Source organism: Vanellus vanellus (genome assembly GCF_965231255.1).
Source record: "Vanellus vanellus genome assembly, chromosome: 27".
NCBI lineage: Eukaryota > Metazoa > Chordata > Aves > Charadriiformes > Charadriidae > Vanellus > Vanellus vanellus.
The window spans coordinates 2021520-2037308 of NC_138932.1; the positions used below are offsets into that span (position 1 = coordinate 2021520).

General features: G+C 60.3%; 1 protein-coding gene across 1 annotated transcript; it reads left to right on the top strand.

Annotated features, from left to right (window-relative positions):
• Window positions 1–942: 942 nt before the first annotated feature.
• TUFT1 (tuftelin 1) lies at window positions 943–15653 on the top strand (the record flags this gene model as incomplete). The annotated part of the gene is made up of 13 exons (XM_082496283.1): window positions 943–1002; window positions 5466–5540; window positions 5822–5926; window positions 6349–6435; window positions 8312–8392; window positions 8757–8828; window positions 9447–9560; window positions 11046–11174; window positions 11971–12065; window positions 12706–12811; window positions 13308–13391; window positions 14205–14305; window positions 14630–15653. The coding sequence occupies 13 exons, from the start codon at window positions 943–945 to the stop codon at window positions 14682–14684; spliced, it is 1164 nt and encodes a 387-aa protein (XP_082352409.1). The 3' UTR covers window positions 14685–15653.
• Between the last annotated feature and the right edge of the window lie 136 nt (window positions 15654–15789).

Sequence of the window (15789 nt, forward strand, 5' to 3'; positions counted from 1 at the left end):
TCGGGGGCCATGGGGTGCCCAGGGAGAGGAGGTGCCGGCTCCTACGGCTGCGTGTGACCGAAGTTTGCCAGTCCATGGCTTTGCCACCACCGGCAGTCGGCCCCCGAGGGAGTGACGTCCTCCAGCCAGCAGAAAATCCCGCTGCCCCAAACCCCCCCCGGGACGGGGTGTCCCCACCCCGGGGCTGGAGCGTGTACATGGCACGGTCCCAGCGACCGCACGGGGCTGGAGCGTGTGGCCGGCCGGCGGGGCTGGGGCCGGCGGTGAACCTGAGGCCGGCTGAGCTCATCACACTGGTATGTGGCAATTAGCGCCGGGCAGAGAGGAGGCAACCGGCACACCCAGGCTGCCCAGCACGGCACCGGGACACCCACCCCACTTCCATGCTTCCCCGACCCCCGGCACAGGCCAGGGGGCTGCGGCACCCACCGAGCTCGACCCCGCGGTGTGGCCGGTGACCCCACGGCTCCGTGCGGTGGCACCCCCGGCACCTCCCGCCGCGCTGGGCGGGCACCCCGGGCCCAACCACCCCCCAGGCGTGTGTATGGTGGGGGGGACGATCCCCGGCACAGCGTGGGGTGCCACGGGCCGGTTGGGCGCGGCGTCCCACCGCGCTCAGTGGTGCCGGGTGGGCCCTGGCCTTGGTTTGGCAAAGCTTGGGGAGGGCTTGGCACAGCCCGGGTGGGGTCGGCAGGGCTGGTTGAGGTTTTGGCACGGTTTTGGCACGGTTTTGGTTTGGCTTTGGCACGGCTCAGCTGCCCGGGCGCGCCGTGGGCGTGGCCAAATGGAAAAGGCGTGGTTAAAGCGGGGAGGGGGCGTGGTTTTAGAGCGGAGGCGTGGTTAAAGGGGGTGGGCGGGAGGGGGCGTGTCCCGCGGGGAGAGGGGCGTGGCCATATAGAAGCGGCGGCGGCGGCGGCGGGTCCCGGCAGTCGCGGCGGGGCCATGAACGGGCTGAAGGGGTGGTGCGCGGTGCTGGACGTGCGGCCCCACGGCGAGAGCCCGGTGAGCCGCGACCCTCGGGGCTCCCCCCGACTCCCCCCCGTCCTCATCGGGACCCTCCGAACCCCCTCTCGGTTGGCGGGAGGGACCCCCGGTGCTCCTTTGCGTGGGAGGTGGGGGGGTTTCCCGGTACGCACCGTCGGTGGAACTGGGTCGTGACCACCCGGTGTGGTCGCCCCAACTTGTCTCGATGTGCCCGGGCTCGCCCGGCAACCGTGGGGAGGTTTGGGAGGTCTGCTCCATTGTGGGGGGGTCGGGGGTCTCCCCGCTGCCCGTGACCGCGTCCATCCGAGCTGCCGTGGATCGGCTCAGCGAAGGTCCACGGGGACCCTTTGGGGGGCTTCGCTGAGCCGATCCGTGGCAGCTCGGATGAGCACCGCTGGGGCGGGCGAGGACGATGGAGCGCCCCAAGGGACATCCCAGTGTTGGTATTGGGGTCCCACCACCCCATCACACTTACAGGGGGCTCCCGGCAATCCCAGCCGGCACGCTGTCCCACGCGGTCATCAAACCGTCCCCGAATAATGTGATATTTTTTTGCGGGGGGGAGGTGGTAACGCGCCCCTGGAGCGGTTCAGGGTGGGAGAAGCCGGCAGCGAGTCTGTTTTGGCGCTTCGCTCCCTCGGTTACGGCACGGCCTCGTGTTTTTTTCCCCCTTCCTTATCGTTGGGTTTTGCCCCATGGCCGTCAGCAGCCGGGCCATCGCCGCCAGGACGGGCCCTGGGTGGGGCTGGCGGCACCCCACAACCGGCCCTGCGCCAGCACGGCGCCCTGGTTTCCCCGCCAAGGGGGTGAAGCCGGCGGCGGCGCTCAGCGATTCAGCTTTTCGCTCAGGTTTCGGTGAAATGGAGGGATCCCCTGACGGCACCGGCGGCGGCAGGAGAACCACACCGGTGCTCAGCCGTCTTTCCCCGTGCCGGCGGCCGCCCGGCTCCGCGGCCCGAGCGCTGCCGGGTGACTCAGCTCTGAGTCTCCTTAGGAGAGTCCTAATTCCCCGCAGCTTTCCCGGCCTTATAAGGAGCGATTGCAGAGTTGGGCTCGTTTGGCTAATGGGTTATTACGGTGATAAGCGCCTCTGTAACGCCGGCGATCTCCAAACACCGGAGCTGTTTGCTGCTGATCCTTGGTGATACCCTCTGGGTCAGGTCAGGCCTGTTCTTATTTAACAGTCGGGACAGACGGACGGACGGAGCGCCTTCCCCGCGGTTGCAAAATGCCGGCGTCGGGAATTGGATGGTGCCGCCTCTCCTCCACCCGGGATATGATTGGGATTTGCGTGGTTCCCTCTTCCCCCGGGAGTGGAGTGGAGTCCGGTGCCTCTCCCTCCAGCCAAGCTTTTCCCTTTTTTTTTTTTGGGGGGCTGGATGATGAAAAATAGACCAAAAGGTTTAAAATCAGCTTTGGCACCCCTGAAAGCCCATCCGTGGTTGTCCCTAGCCGATGCCACTCGCTCTCATTTCCAGGGGACCCGGCTCTTGCCGGGTGGTGGGACCCAAAGGGCCGCTGGGATGCTGGGATGGCCTCCGGGAAGGACGCTGGACGGGAGCTCGGCTGTCCTGCCAAAAAGCCTCCACCAACGGCAGCAGTCACCCAAACCCGGCCAAGCTCTGCCGGTTGCGGTTAATTCCCAAAGCTGGTAGTAAAAGCCGTAAACACGCGGTACCGGGCTGGAGTCGCTCTCGGGGTGCACTGTTGGGGCCTTAAGAAGCATTTTCTGTGTGAGGTGGGGGTTTTTCCAAGCAAGAGATGAGCGCGAGGCACTCCATCGTCTTCCCAGCCCTGGCCACATGGCAAAACCCTCCTGCCTTCCCTGGAAAATAACCGGGGGGCCCCGAAACCCACTGCCCCCTCCGCTCCAGGGCTGTGAGCCGGAGGTGAGTGCCGGCAGAGTGGATTTAATGCCATCAGGAGGTAAAGGAGCGGGGCAGGGGAGTCCCCGCAGCTCCGATGCTCCTGCCCTGGCCGAATTTGGCACCCTGGAGGGGGAGGACAGCGTGTGCCGGCCGCGGAGTCCCTCTCAGTTGCTCCGGCCTTACACCGGAGAAGCTGCTTCTTCTGGAAACCGCCCCGGCACCGGCAAGGAGCCGATGAAACTTTGGCTGCGGGACAGTAAGTGCCCAAAGCCCCAAAATAACCGTGTGAGAGCGGTGCATGAGACGTGTGAGAGCCGGCGGTGCATGAGACGAGAGGCAAATTAAATGCCTCCTCTCCTCCGTCCGCCCGGCCCCGACCAGGCGCAGCTCACCGCAGCCGAGGCCGCTGCAGACAAACAAGCCGGGCAGGGAGGGGATTGCTTCAGCCCGGCTGCGCCTTCTGCCGCCTGCACCTGCCTCGGCCTCCTTAAAAGCGTTCGCCGCAGCGAAAAAGCTGGTTTTCTCCCCCGGTGGTCCGGAGAGCCTCGCTCAAAATGTCCGTCCCTCTCGCGTCTCGCCATCCCTCCGCCTCCCCCGCGCTTCCCCGGCGCGGAGGAGGAGGATGGAGACGGCGGAGCCTTCTCCCGCCGGCATTTGCATGGGTGGTTTCCTGGTTGTTTGACCCCGAGGTTTGGTAGCGCCGGTGCCGGTTGGGAAGGCATCGGCTGCTCTTCGCTTCGTGCCACAAGCAAGTTGCGTCGGCTGGATGGCGGGTTGATCCAGGAGCGGGGGGGGGTGGGTTTTTTTTGAGGGGGGTCTGCTGGGATGGAAAGTGCCCACGTGCCGATTGGGGTGGTTTTGGCTGCGGGGATGGAAATGGGCTGGTGCTCATTTCTTATCACAGCAAATCTTCCCCGGGCGAGCGATCTCCTTGGCAGCGTCCCGCCCTCGCGTGGGCTTGACGGGACGGGGACGGCGAGTGCGGGATCCCGACGCTTGTAAACAAAGTGGTGAGTAAGGACGCGTGAAGGGGCTGACGTGCTCTGCCGGGCTCGTGCCGTGCCGAGGCTGCTGCCCTGCCATCGCCGCCCGCTCCGTGCTCTTACCCCCGGCCTTTCCCCGTGTCCCGTTTGCTTTAGGCTGCGCGGAGGTGATGGGCGATGCTTCGCGTGCGGGCACCGCCGTGAGCCGTTCTCCCTGCCGTAAAACCCCGAGTGCTTCTCGCATCTTCCCAAAACCGCAGAGTGCGCTGCGTCCGGCCGCTCTGATGTTTTTCTGACCAAAGTTTCCAACTCCTTGTGTCTTGCCGGGGAAAACATTCCCTGGAGTTAAAGTTGCAGACAAGTCTCTGGTTAAACGACCGGTGCTGCTGAGTGCCGGCAGAGGCCAAGCGAAGCCTCTCTGGGATAACCGTCGTGGCGGGGGAGCGCAGGGGTCTGGCCACGCGTTTGGCATCCGTAGGAGGGCTCCTCGTTTCCCAGGAGCCAGAGTTTGTGCGAGCAACGTACACAAAATATTTTGGAAACAAACAGATGGCTTGTCGAGACTTGGATGGCGAGGAGAGCGCCTGGAAGCGGGGCGGCAGAAATACCTTGACGTTGCTTTTGGAGAGGAGGAGGCTGACGTGGCCGAGGTGTGGCGAGGGGCGGGCGCCCGGCACTGCGCGGGCACCTACCCCGGCTCCGCGGTGCTGCCGCCCGAGAGCCCGCGGCCGTCACACGCCGAGCAGCTCCCGCTTTCGGGGTCGCCTGTAAGAAGAACCATGAGCAGCGGCTGTCCGGGCGCCGGCGAGGTCTGTCTGGGACAGGGGGGGGTTTGCTGTGCCGTGGGTGTGCAGTGCTGGTGTGGAGCTGCGGACGGAGAGCGGGCAACCCCATGGAGCGTTTTGGGTGTCCAAGCGCTGGTTTAGGGCTCTTCATATGCTCCAGGCACTTCCTTGAATGCCCGCTGAGCTCTGCGTGGTGCTGGACATGGCTGAAGCGCCTCTTCGCTGGGTGGCAGTGGTAGGGAGGCGTTGGGTGAGGAGTTAAGTGGTGAAGGTGAACCAGGTCCTGGCTGGAGCCTCCATGGGTGCTCGTGGCCACTAGCCAGGGAGTGCCCTGCCACCGGTCTCGCTGGCCACTGCCAAAATGGGCTCTGCTCAGCCGGGGCTGTGCTGGCAGAGGACGGGCAGTGCCGTGGGGGCGCGTGGCCGTCGCGGTAGGGCAGGGAGAAGGATGACTCTGGCAAGGTCCTGGCGAGCGAGGTGGGAATGGCCACTTTCCCCCTTCTCCAGCACTGCTACCGAATGCTCTGCGCCGTAGCCCATGGGGGCCGTGACTCCTGGCAGAGGAGGGCACGCACACAAACGAGCCCAGCGATCGCTCCTCCGGCCTGACCGCATTACCTCAGCCTTGGCTGGGCCACGGCTCCGCTGTTTATCACCTCCATCGGGGCTCGTAGCCGTCGTGTGCTCACTATTACTCATTTGATCCCAGCGTTGCTCAAACCGAGGGGGAAGGCAGCGTACCCACGCGTCCGCCGCGAGGCTGACCCGGCTCTCGGCTCGTACCGGAGCCGGATGTAAAAAGACTTTCCAGGAGTTAGAAAACTAAAATCTGCCTCTTGTTTTAGGAGAGCGTGAAGGTGCTGCGGCTGACTCTGCCGAATGACCTCCCGGGTGACAGGCGCGAGCAGGCGAAGCAGAAGGTGGGTCTCCCCCATGGCTGGGTTTGGAGTTGAAAAGACAAGTTTTTGAGTTAATTCAGGGAGGTGGGAACGGGCGTTTGGTGCAGGATCAGTCGCTTTGTGCTTCGTGAACTAGAAAACTCACCTCCTGGTCTGTCAAACGTTTCGGTGCTGGTTCCCGAGGCCGTGCGCGGCGCCGCGTTCCCCTGCGAAAATGCACGATGCTCATTTGACTGGAGCCGGGCGAACCGTTCCAGCCAGTCTCGCCTCTCTGAACGCTCTGCTGCTCCTGTCTCTTGCAGCCGGTGGGAAAAGCTTTCGCCATGGTGGCCAACAGATCCAGCAACGGGCACTCCCTGGCCTCCGAATGCATCAAATCCAACGATGGCGATGAGGAGATCATCAAGGTACGGTTCCCGGCTCCCCGGCTTTGTTGCAAAGCGATCTGGTTTAATAATTGGGGCTGGAAAAAAGGTTTTGTCCGAAGCTAGGCCAGCAGAAAGCTCCCTGGTGTAACTCCTGATGGGGTGGGCAGGAGGCTTGGCTCACCACCACCAGCTCGGTGGGCTTCCCCGGCGCTGGGGGGCTGCGGCGTGAACCTGGGGCAGCTGTAGTGGGTCTGTGGGGTGGGGGGGTCACACAGGAGGAGGAGCAGCTTCAAAAAACTCCAGGGAAGGTTAACGGGAAAGGGGAAACCTGCGGACAAGGTGGCTCGGGAAGCGGTGAGATCCGATGTCCCCATCCCCGTGGAGCTGGGCTCTCCGCTGGCATTACTGGGCTGACTGGAGTCGGGACGGTCTGACCTGCTGCCACCGTCTCTCCTGGGCAGGTTTATCTCAAGGCGCGGGCGGAGGGCAGCGTGAACCACGAGGAGCACGTCAACCAGCTGAAAAGCGAAGTTCGTTACATTCAAGAGGTAGTTAACGTCCGCGGGGGGCTCTGGCTTGCCTGCACCCACGGGGGCTTGCGGCGAGGGTCCGGGGCGCTCTGCTTCCCCCGGCACATCCCGCTGGGTTTCATGCCATCGGGCGGCGGTGCCCGCGCCGGCTGCGGCACTCGAGCCCCGGCTGAGCCCCAACCACTCTGGCAAACTGGCAGAGGAGCTGAACCCTCCAGTTTGTTGACTTGCCTGTACAGGGCAGTAGTCTAATCAAGCGCCATAAATTAATTCAGCCTGACTAATTGCTCTGCTATATGGACTGAATTTGAAGAGAATTGCGTGATGACTTTCCCCCAAGGCTGTCCCCTGCATGCCTGGGTGCGGCACAACCGGAGCCTCTCGTTAAAAGGCAGTTTCTTTGGTATGTCTCATCTCCCAAAGTAAACTGGATGATGAGGCTCTCGGAAGATTAACCCTTTCCTCTGCTTCTGGTGGGGATGTTATTTCTGCAGAGCTGGTTGCAAGGCATGGAAGCGGTTGCGTGCATGTTCTGGTCTGGGCAGCTTGGCCTAAAAATGGAAAAGAAAAGAGAAAAAGGGGAAAAAAAAAAAAAACCCCAAACAAACAAAATTCAGTTTGGGTTTGCTGTCGTGGGGGAGTTTCTGTGCTGGGCGCCGGCCCCCGCAAGCAGCGAGGGGCAGATCTGGCAGGGCATCCTTCTGACTCCTCTGCCAAAACGCATGTTTTTCCTCCCCCCGAAAGAAAACAGCCTGTTCCCGCCGCCTCCTGCCTGCAACCCAGACCTGCCTGGCTCCCGCGGGGGTGTCGCTCACCCAGACCTTATCTCACGGCCAGCTGGGTGCCGCAGTTTTTTGTGCGTGATCCTTCCCGCTCCCGGGGCTTCGGCTTCGGCTCTTCTGATCTGAGCCCCCCCCGCAGCTCCCCACCGCTCGGTCGGAAACAGGAGTCGGGTTTGAGAAGGGCCTCTTAGCAAGAGCTGAGCGGGACTTAGACCTCCTCTGGCCGCAAAGGCTGTACGTAGCCCAGCCCAGAGTAGCTGCAGCAGCATAACCGTGCGGTACGACTTAATCCGGCATGTGAAAACCAGAGAATAATCTAAACCAGTAAGTCGCGGTGGCGGTACCAGTTTGTTCACATCCAAGAGAAGTGCCCTGTGCTGGGTCGGGGTGTAAAAACCCTGGGGATGTCTCGATCCAGCCGGATCCAAGTCACTGATCGCTGTCCCCGGGTTAAGGGCTCGATTGCTGACCCGAGAGCCGCGTGCTGTGCTCTCGCCCCGTCCCTCGTCCTGCTGCCGCCCGGTCTCTGGCAAACTGCTTCGCCCCAGCGCCTCGGGCACCCAAAATCAAGGGGTAGGGATGAAGCCATGCTGTTAATGCTTTGAGAAAGCTTTCCTTTGAAAAGCGTTGGGGCAGCGTTCGCTGTAAAAGCCTGTAAATCACTCCTCTGGCTCACTTGCTCTGACTAATTCGAGTAGCTACAAGTCAAGACTGTGCTTGTCGGCGTCCTGCAGCGCGGCAGAGAGGGAGCTGGGGAACAGCAAGGGTCTTCTCCGCACTTCAAAGGTGAAGTCGATGACTAATGCATGAAAAATCAGTAGCGCCTCCAGATTGTTGCTTTTTTTTTTTTTTTTTAATTTGGTTGGGTTGTTTTGTTTTGTTTTCTTTCCCGTGACGGTGTGGGACAGCTGCCTGGCACGGATCGTATCCGCCAGAGACGGCGCTGCTTGCAGGCAGGGCTGTGGTAGAACCTGAGGGTCAGGCTGGCGGGGAAGCCCTCCGTTGCGTATCGGCGCAGGGCACCGTAGCAGCCGCCGCGCCTGCGTTTGGTTTCTGTTAGGCTGAGTGACACTGTCCATGCAGATCCAGCTAAATTGACTTGCCTTTGCCAGGCGAGAAGTTCTTTGAAGAAGCTGCGGGAAGACTTAAGTAGTAAACTTGAGAACAGACAAGGAGATAAACAGCACGCACAGGTAACGGGAGCATTTCTCGGGCGTTAAATGACATTGACTTCTTAAAAAGACGTCATCTTCGGGTCCGGAAAATGATAGAAGGGGCCTTAAAGATCGAGGCACTTGTGGCGAGTGAAAGCCACGCTGGCACCGTGTACAGGCACAATTCGAAACCCGCGCAAGCGCGTAACGAGGAGTCAGTAAGCAAAATGCATTGGCTGGCCAAATGCGCTATCGCATGTTCGTTTGCAGAAAAAAAAAACAAACCCGGTCTCGAGTTGCTGCGGTGCCCCAGAGCTAGCTGTCTGCATGCGACCGTGCTCTCGCGCGAGCGGCTGTGCCGGCCGGCGTTCCATCCCTGTCCGTCTGTCCTTTGCTTACGTAGGTCGTGCTGGAGAAGCAGAACGGGAGCTGGCTGTACCCCGAGAGGCTGCGTGCCGACTCCTGGGAGGACCAGGTATGGAGCTGGAGAGGGGGATTTCAGTGCTATGGAAGGAAATAGTGGGTTTAGTTTAGCGTCTTCCTCCCAGCAGTAACCTCGAACCTGTTCGGCACACGGTCAGGCGCTCCTGCAGCAAACTCCAGTCTTTTTATCAGGGTCAGATCAGAAACGCAGTGCAGCTCTGTCAGAGCAATAAAACTGTGCATAATGGGTTTTTAAACCTCCGCACACGAGAGGTTTTTAGCGGAAGAGATAACAGGAGTCTGAAGCTGGTAAATATTTCTCCAGCTCTTTGTCTTTCCCCTGGCTGGGGCAGATGCTCTGGGCTGGGCTTTCGGGCTGGGTTGCTGTGGACCTGGTTCGTATTGCAGGGTTTCAGGTTGCCCAAGCGCGGATCGGGGTGGCATCCTGCAAACAGGGCTTGGAAGGCAACCAGAGGGTACCGTGTGTGTTATCTCGAGGGCTGGAAGCTGTCGCTCGAGTGTGGGAGGTGAGGACAGGAGCGCCTTTCATTTTTTCAAGCTGAGAAGTGATGTTAGCAGGCTTTGTCACCAGCAGCGCTGCCCACATCGGGGCGGAGGGCTCCTTTGATACCTCCCGACTGCTCATCCTCCCCTGTTACCGTCTCCGCAGGAGGAGGACTGCTCAGGTGAAGACGTGGAAAAGATCCGACAGACGGCAAAGAGGCTGTTCACGAAGCTGCAGGAGGCGGAGAAGCGCCATCAGTTGGAGAGGAAAGCCTTTGAGGTGACTGTGCTGCGCACTTTGCTAGGAAAGCGTGATTTTTATTTTGTTTTTTTGTTTTTTTTTTCCTTTTTTTGGAAGTCTGAGGAGCTGCATGGGCACACGAGTCTGGGTTGCCGGAGGTGTCCGGCTTCTCCTTACAGAGCAGCCGTAAAAACACGCCGGGCAGTCCAGACCTGGCCAAACCCCGGCAAACTGCCCCCCTGGCTGCCCAGATGAGCCTGAAAACAGAAATGCTTTCCCAGTTAAACATCACATAAACCAAAAGCGGCAGCCAGGTTGGAAGGCGGGTCCCCCCAAGCTCTGCCGGGTCCTTCCGACCGCGGCCAGGCTCGGTGCGTTTGCCGGCTGTTCCGTGGGGAGCGGGGACCACCGGCAGGTCCCCGCCGGTCGAGCGGAGACCGAGCGTGCGGTTCCCATCCACGGCGCTGGGCTGCTGCGGCGGTGCCGGCCGTTGGGGTCTCTCCTGGAACTCAGCCTCTTCTCCTGCGGCGCTGTTTGCTGTGGAGAGGGGTGAGCTGAGCTGGAGGCACCAGACCCATCGCGCGGGTCTCCTCGCCTGCCGAGCGGTGCTGACGAAGCTGCCATGTTCCCTTTCCTCCCTTCCTCAGCCCTGGTGATTAATGGTCACCTTCGGGTTGTTTTCTAGTGACAGCTCACGTCCCGGATGGGCTGGGCCTGACCGCGTCACCCCGCAGCTCCGAGCACTGGTGACAGCGGTGACATCCTGGCTCACGTCCTGTCCCGCAGACCAAACTGGTCCCGGGAACCCTGAGGGGTTCCCTACAGCGGGACAGGGGACGGTGTCCGCGGGGGAAGTGGGTTTGAGCGGTGACCGCTTCCTCCGGCGCGGGGACATCCGCCTGCCCACAGCGGTGGCACGTGCCCCAAGGACGTCTGCCCTTGCGCGTAGGAAGTCACGTGGTTTGGTGGCATTTGGGGGTCTTTGGTCAGCTGCGATGCCACCTGCGGGCTCTGAGCCCGGATGGAGATCCCGGGGATGGCAGGAATTGGGTGTTTTGGCAGCCGTTGATGCCGCCAGCACTGTCCAGATGTTCTCAATGTGTCCTGTTGTCTGAGCCTGCTCTCCAGCTCTCCTGGGGGACCCACGGGGACACCCTTGTCCCCTCTCGGCTCCTGAGCCGTTGAGGCAGGCGCGGGGTGGGCTGCCCTGGTGGGTTCCTTGGGCAGCCGGCAACCAGCCCCAGAGCGCGCGTGGCTGGGAACGAACATGTCTCTCGCGTTTAAGGAGGCTTTATTGCTACAGCATTTAGGCGCTCGCTCCTTTGAAGTGCTTTGAAGCCGGGGAGCTTTCTGAAGAACCTCTTCTCTCTGAAGCATGTCGGGCTGTTTGCTGAGACGCCCGGCTGCCTTCAGCAAAATCTGCCTGCCAAGGCTCCGAGCACCGGCGCGGCTTCAAAACATCGCTCGGGAGAAGGGCTCCGGCGGCTCGGGTCTGGGGTAAAGGCATCCCCGTCTTGTTTGCAGAGGACGGTCTCGCAGTACCAGGAGGAAGCGGAGCAGACGAGCTCTGCCCTGCGGAGAGCGGAGAGGAGCGTGGTGGAGAAGGAGGTGCAGGTGGACGAGCTGCAGAGACTCCTGGCAGGGATGGAGAAGGTACCGGCCCTGAGGCGGCGGTGGGGCTGGTGGGGTTAGCGGAGCTGCCTGGTCCCACTCTGCTTGGGGCGGGGGGGGCGGGGGGGGATGGGAAAGCCCAGTGGTGATGAGTTTGGCAGCGCTCAGCGCAGGCCCCGCAGGGGGGTCCTGGGTGGGCTGCAGGATACCCACCGTACGGAGGGTTTCGCTTCCCAGACGGGTTTAACCCAACGGCGTTGGGCAAAGGCAGCTGCTGGGAACGGCTGCGAACCGAGTGTCGCTGGTTTAGACCGGCATTTCTCAGGTCTCGAAGATCTGGTCGGTCTGTGCAAATTCTTCCAGGTATCCTGGAAACGAGCGCGCAGTCTAGACAGCCGCCCGGTTCTTCTTCTCGTGGGGGCATTAACACAACCTCCAGCCTCGATTATTATGGGGTGGTGTTTGTTTTCAGCTGTGGTCTGCTCATAATAACATTAAAGTCATAAATCTAACAGTGCAGTATGAGCACGCCGTGGTCTGGGACTGCCCTCCCTGGCCCGGCAGCGGGGAAGGAGATGGGCTGGTGCCTCGCCTGTATCCTTGGGGTAAAGGAGTGGGACGGCCGCTGTCGGTCATCGCTGCGGCCGCCCTCCTCTGTCTGTCTCTCGCATGTAAATTTAACGCTGGTGAAAACAACCCGCGGGTTGAGCGGGGAGGCTGAGCAGAGCCTGCCCGGCTCCCCGGGTGTTTGTAGTTCGCTGCTGCGCAGCGGAGCCCGCGGAAGCATGTGTTGCGACTTGTTTCCGTGAGCGTAACTCGGCCTCTCGCTCTGCCGCAGGAGCACAGGAGTTTGCTGCTGAAGATGAAAGAAGGCGAAGCAGAGCTGGCGCGGCTGAGAAGCGTGGAAGGTGACAAGCTCGCCGAACAAGACCGGTGAGGCTCGGCCTCCGGCTCGGCTGCCAACTCCGGAGCAAGCCCACGCCGCTGGGTCGGGGTGTCAGCTCGCTGGGGCATGACTGCACATTCCTGCGAAGGGCGTGCTTGCTCTCTGGCTTGCAAAACAGCACCCTACTCCCAAGAGCTGACTAATCTCCAAATACCTCCCGCAGTTTTTGCTTTGCTCCGAGAGATCCGCAGCTCCGGAGCCGGGCTGCCCGGAGACCTCTAGCGGCCCCGCTGCTGGCTGGGAGCTCGGGGCAGGTCCTGCCCTGCTCAGGGAGCCTCCGGAGCAGCCGATGCTCCCCGTAATGTCGGATTCGTTCCACCCAGCTGGTATCCTTGTGCTCCAGGGGCTAATTGGCAATGGCTTGTTTCTGGAAGGCCTTGTTTGTGGCCTGACTCTTCCTGATGTTCCTGTGTCCCTGCAGTCTGTGGTTGCTAGTCTTTGTGGTTCCTGCCTGAATAGGCTTTGTCTCTGCCTCTCCTTACCTCGTCTAGTCAAAGTATTTCAAGACCTGCGCGGCTGTAGAGGAGACCCGGCTGATAAAAGCTGCTCTGGGCATAGCTGGGTGGGTGTTTCCCTTTCTGGGAAGGCACCCGACGGCTCCTGGACTCTGTCCTCTCCTTTTCCCAGGTCAGCCCAGCTGGAGAAGGAGGTGGCCATGCTGCGGGAGAAGATACACCATCTAGACGACATGCTGAAAAGCCAGCAACGCAAAGTCCGGCAGATGATCGAGCAGGTGAGAGGAGCGGGGCTGGGGCAGGAGGATTTGGAGGGGACTTAAAAAAAAACGGGAAAGGAAAAAAATAAATCTCTTAAGCTGCTTGGGAGCAAAGAATTGCTGGTTCGTGGGGCTGAGTCGCTTTGCAAAGCAAAGGGACACAAGTTCAAAGGCAGCCCAGAGCCCTGTCCTGCAGCAGGGACTGACCCGGGGTGACGGCCCGAAGGGCTGCAGCGCCGGGGGAGGGAATAAAAGGAGTGAAAAAGGAGTGCAGTGCGCCCAGCTGGGCCTGCTGAGAGAGTTAAATCCCAAACTGTGTGAGCAGAGGCTCCTTCACCTGGGGCTTAATGCTCAGACTTAATTTGAGGCTTTTTCAGGTGGGTTTTTATGCAGACCTTGGTGGGTGGTAACGGGCTGAAGGGTGGCTGGCGAAGCTGCCCTCCTTCCTTGGCATTTCCCCAGCCCAGCCGTACACGAGAGGGATTTTCAGCTGCCCCGAACTTTTCTCTTACAGCTCCAGAACTCCAAAACGGTGATCCAGGCCAAAGATGCCGTGATCCAGGAGCTCAAGGAGAGAGTCGCTTACTTGGAGGCTGAGGTGCGTCTTAGCGGGGCAGTTTCGGAGGATGCCCGGGGTCTGCTCTAAGCTCACACCTTCTGGTTGAAAGCTCCCAGTGCGACTGGCTTTGCACGCCTGCGGGTCGTGGCTGGGCTCCCTCGTGGCAATGAGCTTTGCTTTGGGCAGAGCGGCCGGCAGCAAAGCCCTTCCCTTGCCCTGGCACCTGCTTCGTGTAGGAAAACGTGCCCTCTGCAGCTCCGAGGGCTGTGCCGGCTCCCCGGGCTGGTGTGATTGGTTTCCAATGCAGCCGGGGCTGCGGGAGCAGCTGGGAACTCAAGCCAAGTCCAAAATAATCTCATCAAGCACATTTCTCTGGCAGCAAAACCCTTCTTGCTTACAAAGCTACAGCTGAGCGTGTGCGTGTCAGAAATTAAAATTGCATTCCAGCCTCTAGGATTGTAACAAGTGTCAAATCTGTCTCCTTTTTTGGAGAAAAACTGAGCCTGCACTGGCACTTCTAGTGTTTTCTTCCCTCCTCGGTGACTTATTTTGCTAATCTCTGCATGGGGACAGTGTGTGAGCGCAGCCTGCCGTGAACCCAGGCAGAAACCAGATCCAGCGTGAGAGATCGCGTGCTGGTGGGTTTCTGTTGGGTGTTCGGCAGGTCTTACAAACCATCCCGGCTCTCCTTTGGTGAGCAGTCCCTACAGAGGGTGGGATTTCATTTCCCTCGAGAAAAAGCTGCCCCGTTGCAAGGGATTATACCGGAGCATTCCTCGGCAAGCGATCTGTGTGCCCGCAGCCCGCCTGTCCCCAGCTGACCGTTGCTGACCATGGCTCCGTCTCTTGCAGAACCTGGAGATGCACGACCGCATAGAGCACCTGATCGAGAAGCAAGTCAGTTGGGGCGGCCACAGCTCCAGAGCGCGCTCCAAGTCGGAGTACGTGAGCAGGTACGTGGGAAGCACGTACCCTCCAGCCTGCCTGGCTGCTCAGCGGCTTCATCTGCAGGTCCACGTCTTACCCGAGGCAGTGGGAGATGACGCTGGACTCAGGGATGCTCTTCTGGAAGCGTGTTGTATTATTTTCCCTTTGCAGAGAGGTCTTCTTTTCTGCATTCCTCCTTCAGGGGAGTACAGGGGAGCAGAGGTGCCTCCTGTGGGTAGTTCTGGGGGGAGTCATCACCCACCAGGGCTGGGGCAGGACCCTGTCCTGCAGGTTTTCACCCCAAACCCCATCTAGTTCATGTGGCTGAACAAACCCTTTCTCTCTTGCAGCAAAAGGCTGACGGGCCCCAAGCCGCTGCCTCTCATTCGAGTAGTGGAAACATGAGTTTTGAGGGCTGGTCCGAGCTGAAGACTCTCCCCTTGTTATCGTTGACTGGATTTCCCTGCTTGACTGCCATCCTCTGGCCTCTGTGCTCTCCCCGGACAGAGGGCTGTGCCCTGGAGAACTGTGGCAGCCGAGGACAGAGGGAGCCGGGGCGGTCCTGGCAGAGGAAGGAGGTTTGCGAAGCGTCCACATTGCTGTCCCCACTGGGTCCCAAGGTCACACGGATGCCAGTTTGGAGGCTGGGACCAGTCGGCCCCGGCGTGGACGCGGTGGCTCTCTGGCTGGAGAGGCAGGCTCGCTTTCCCTGGTCAGTCCTGGGTTTGCCGGGGTTGCTCTGCGAGAGCAGCCTTTGCTTCTGAAGGGCCTTGTCCGAACAGAGTCCCCCCTTCAGCTTGCAGCTTGCCAACATGGACTTGGGGTTTAACCGTTTTTTGGTTTAAAAAAAAAAAGAAAAAAAAAGGAAAAGAAAGAGTCACTTTTACAAAGAAGAAAGAAATCCTCCTGAAACCGGACTCCTTCCTACAACAAAGCCCAATGCGTGACAAGTTGGGAGCCTCCACCTCCGATATCTCCAGCACATATCTGGCTGCTCCGGACTTGGCCGAAAGCTCACGTGGCCAAAAATCAGTGTATCGCCGTGCTTTTCCCAAGGGCATAGAGAAATTGTACCCGACGTACATGTAGTGTTTAAACCCAGAGGCTGTTTGGTTTGTTACCTGTATTTATTTCAATAAATTATTGGTGTCTTCCAATGATGTGGTGACAGGCACGACTGCTGCTGTCCGCCTCCGTGGGAGCGCAGTTGAGGACTGCCTGTCCCATGTTTGAACTGGAAAATACCAACCAGCTTCCTCTGGGTTTGCCAGTTATTACCTGTCTCGCGTGCGCCCGTGCTCAGGAACGGAGCTCGGGTACATCTAGAGGGAAGTCGTTGGCATTTGTACTGACCGTGTTAATACAAAAATACATGTGCCTTAATCCCTCCGCCTGCAGTTGATTGAATAGATACAGTGGAAACGTACTGGGATGGGGAATGGATTCGGTGTTTCGGGCTGTGCTCCCTGCTTCTCGGGGTGGCTGCGTGCACCTTCTTTTCTCTTCTTTT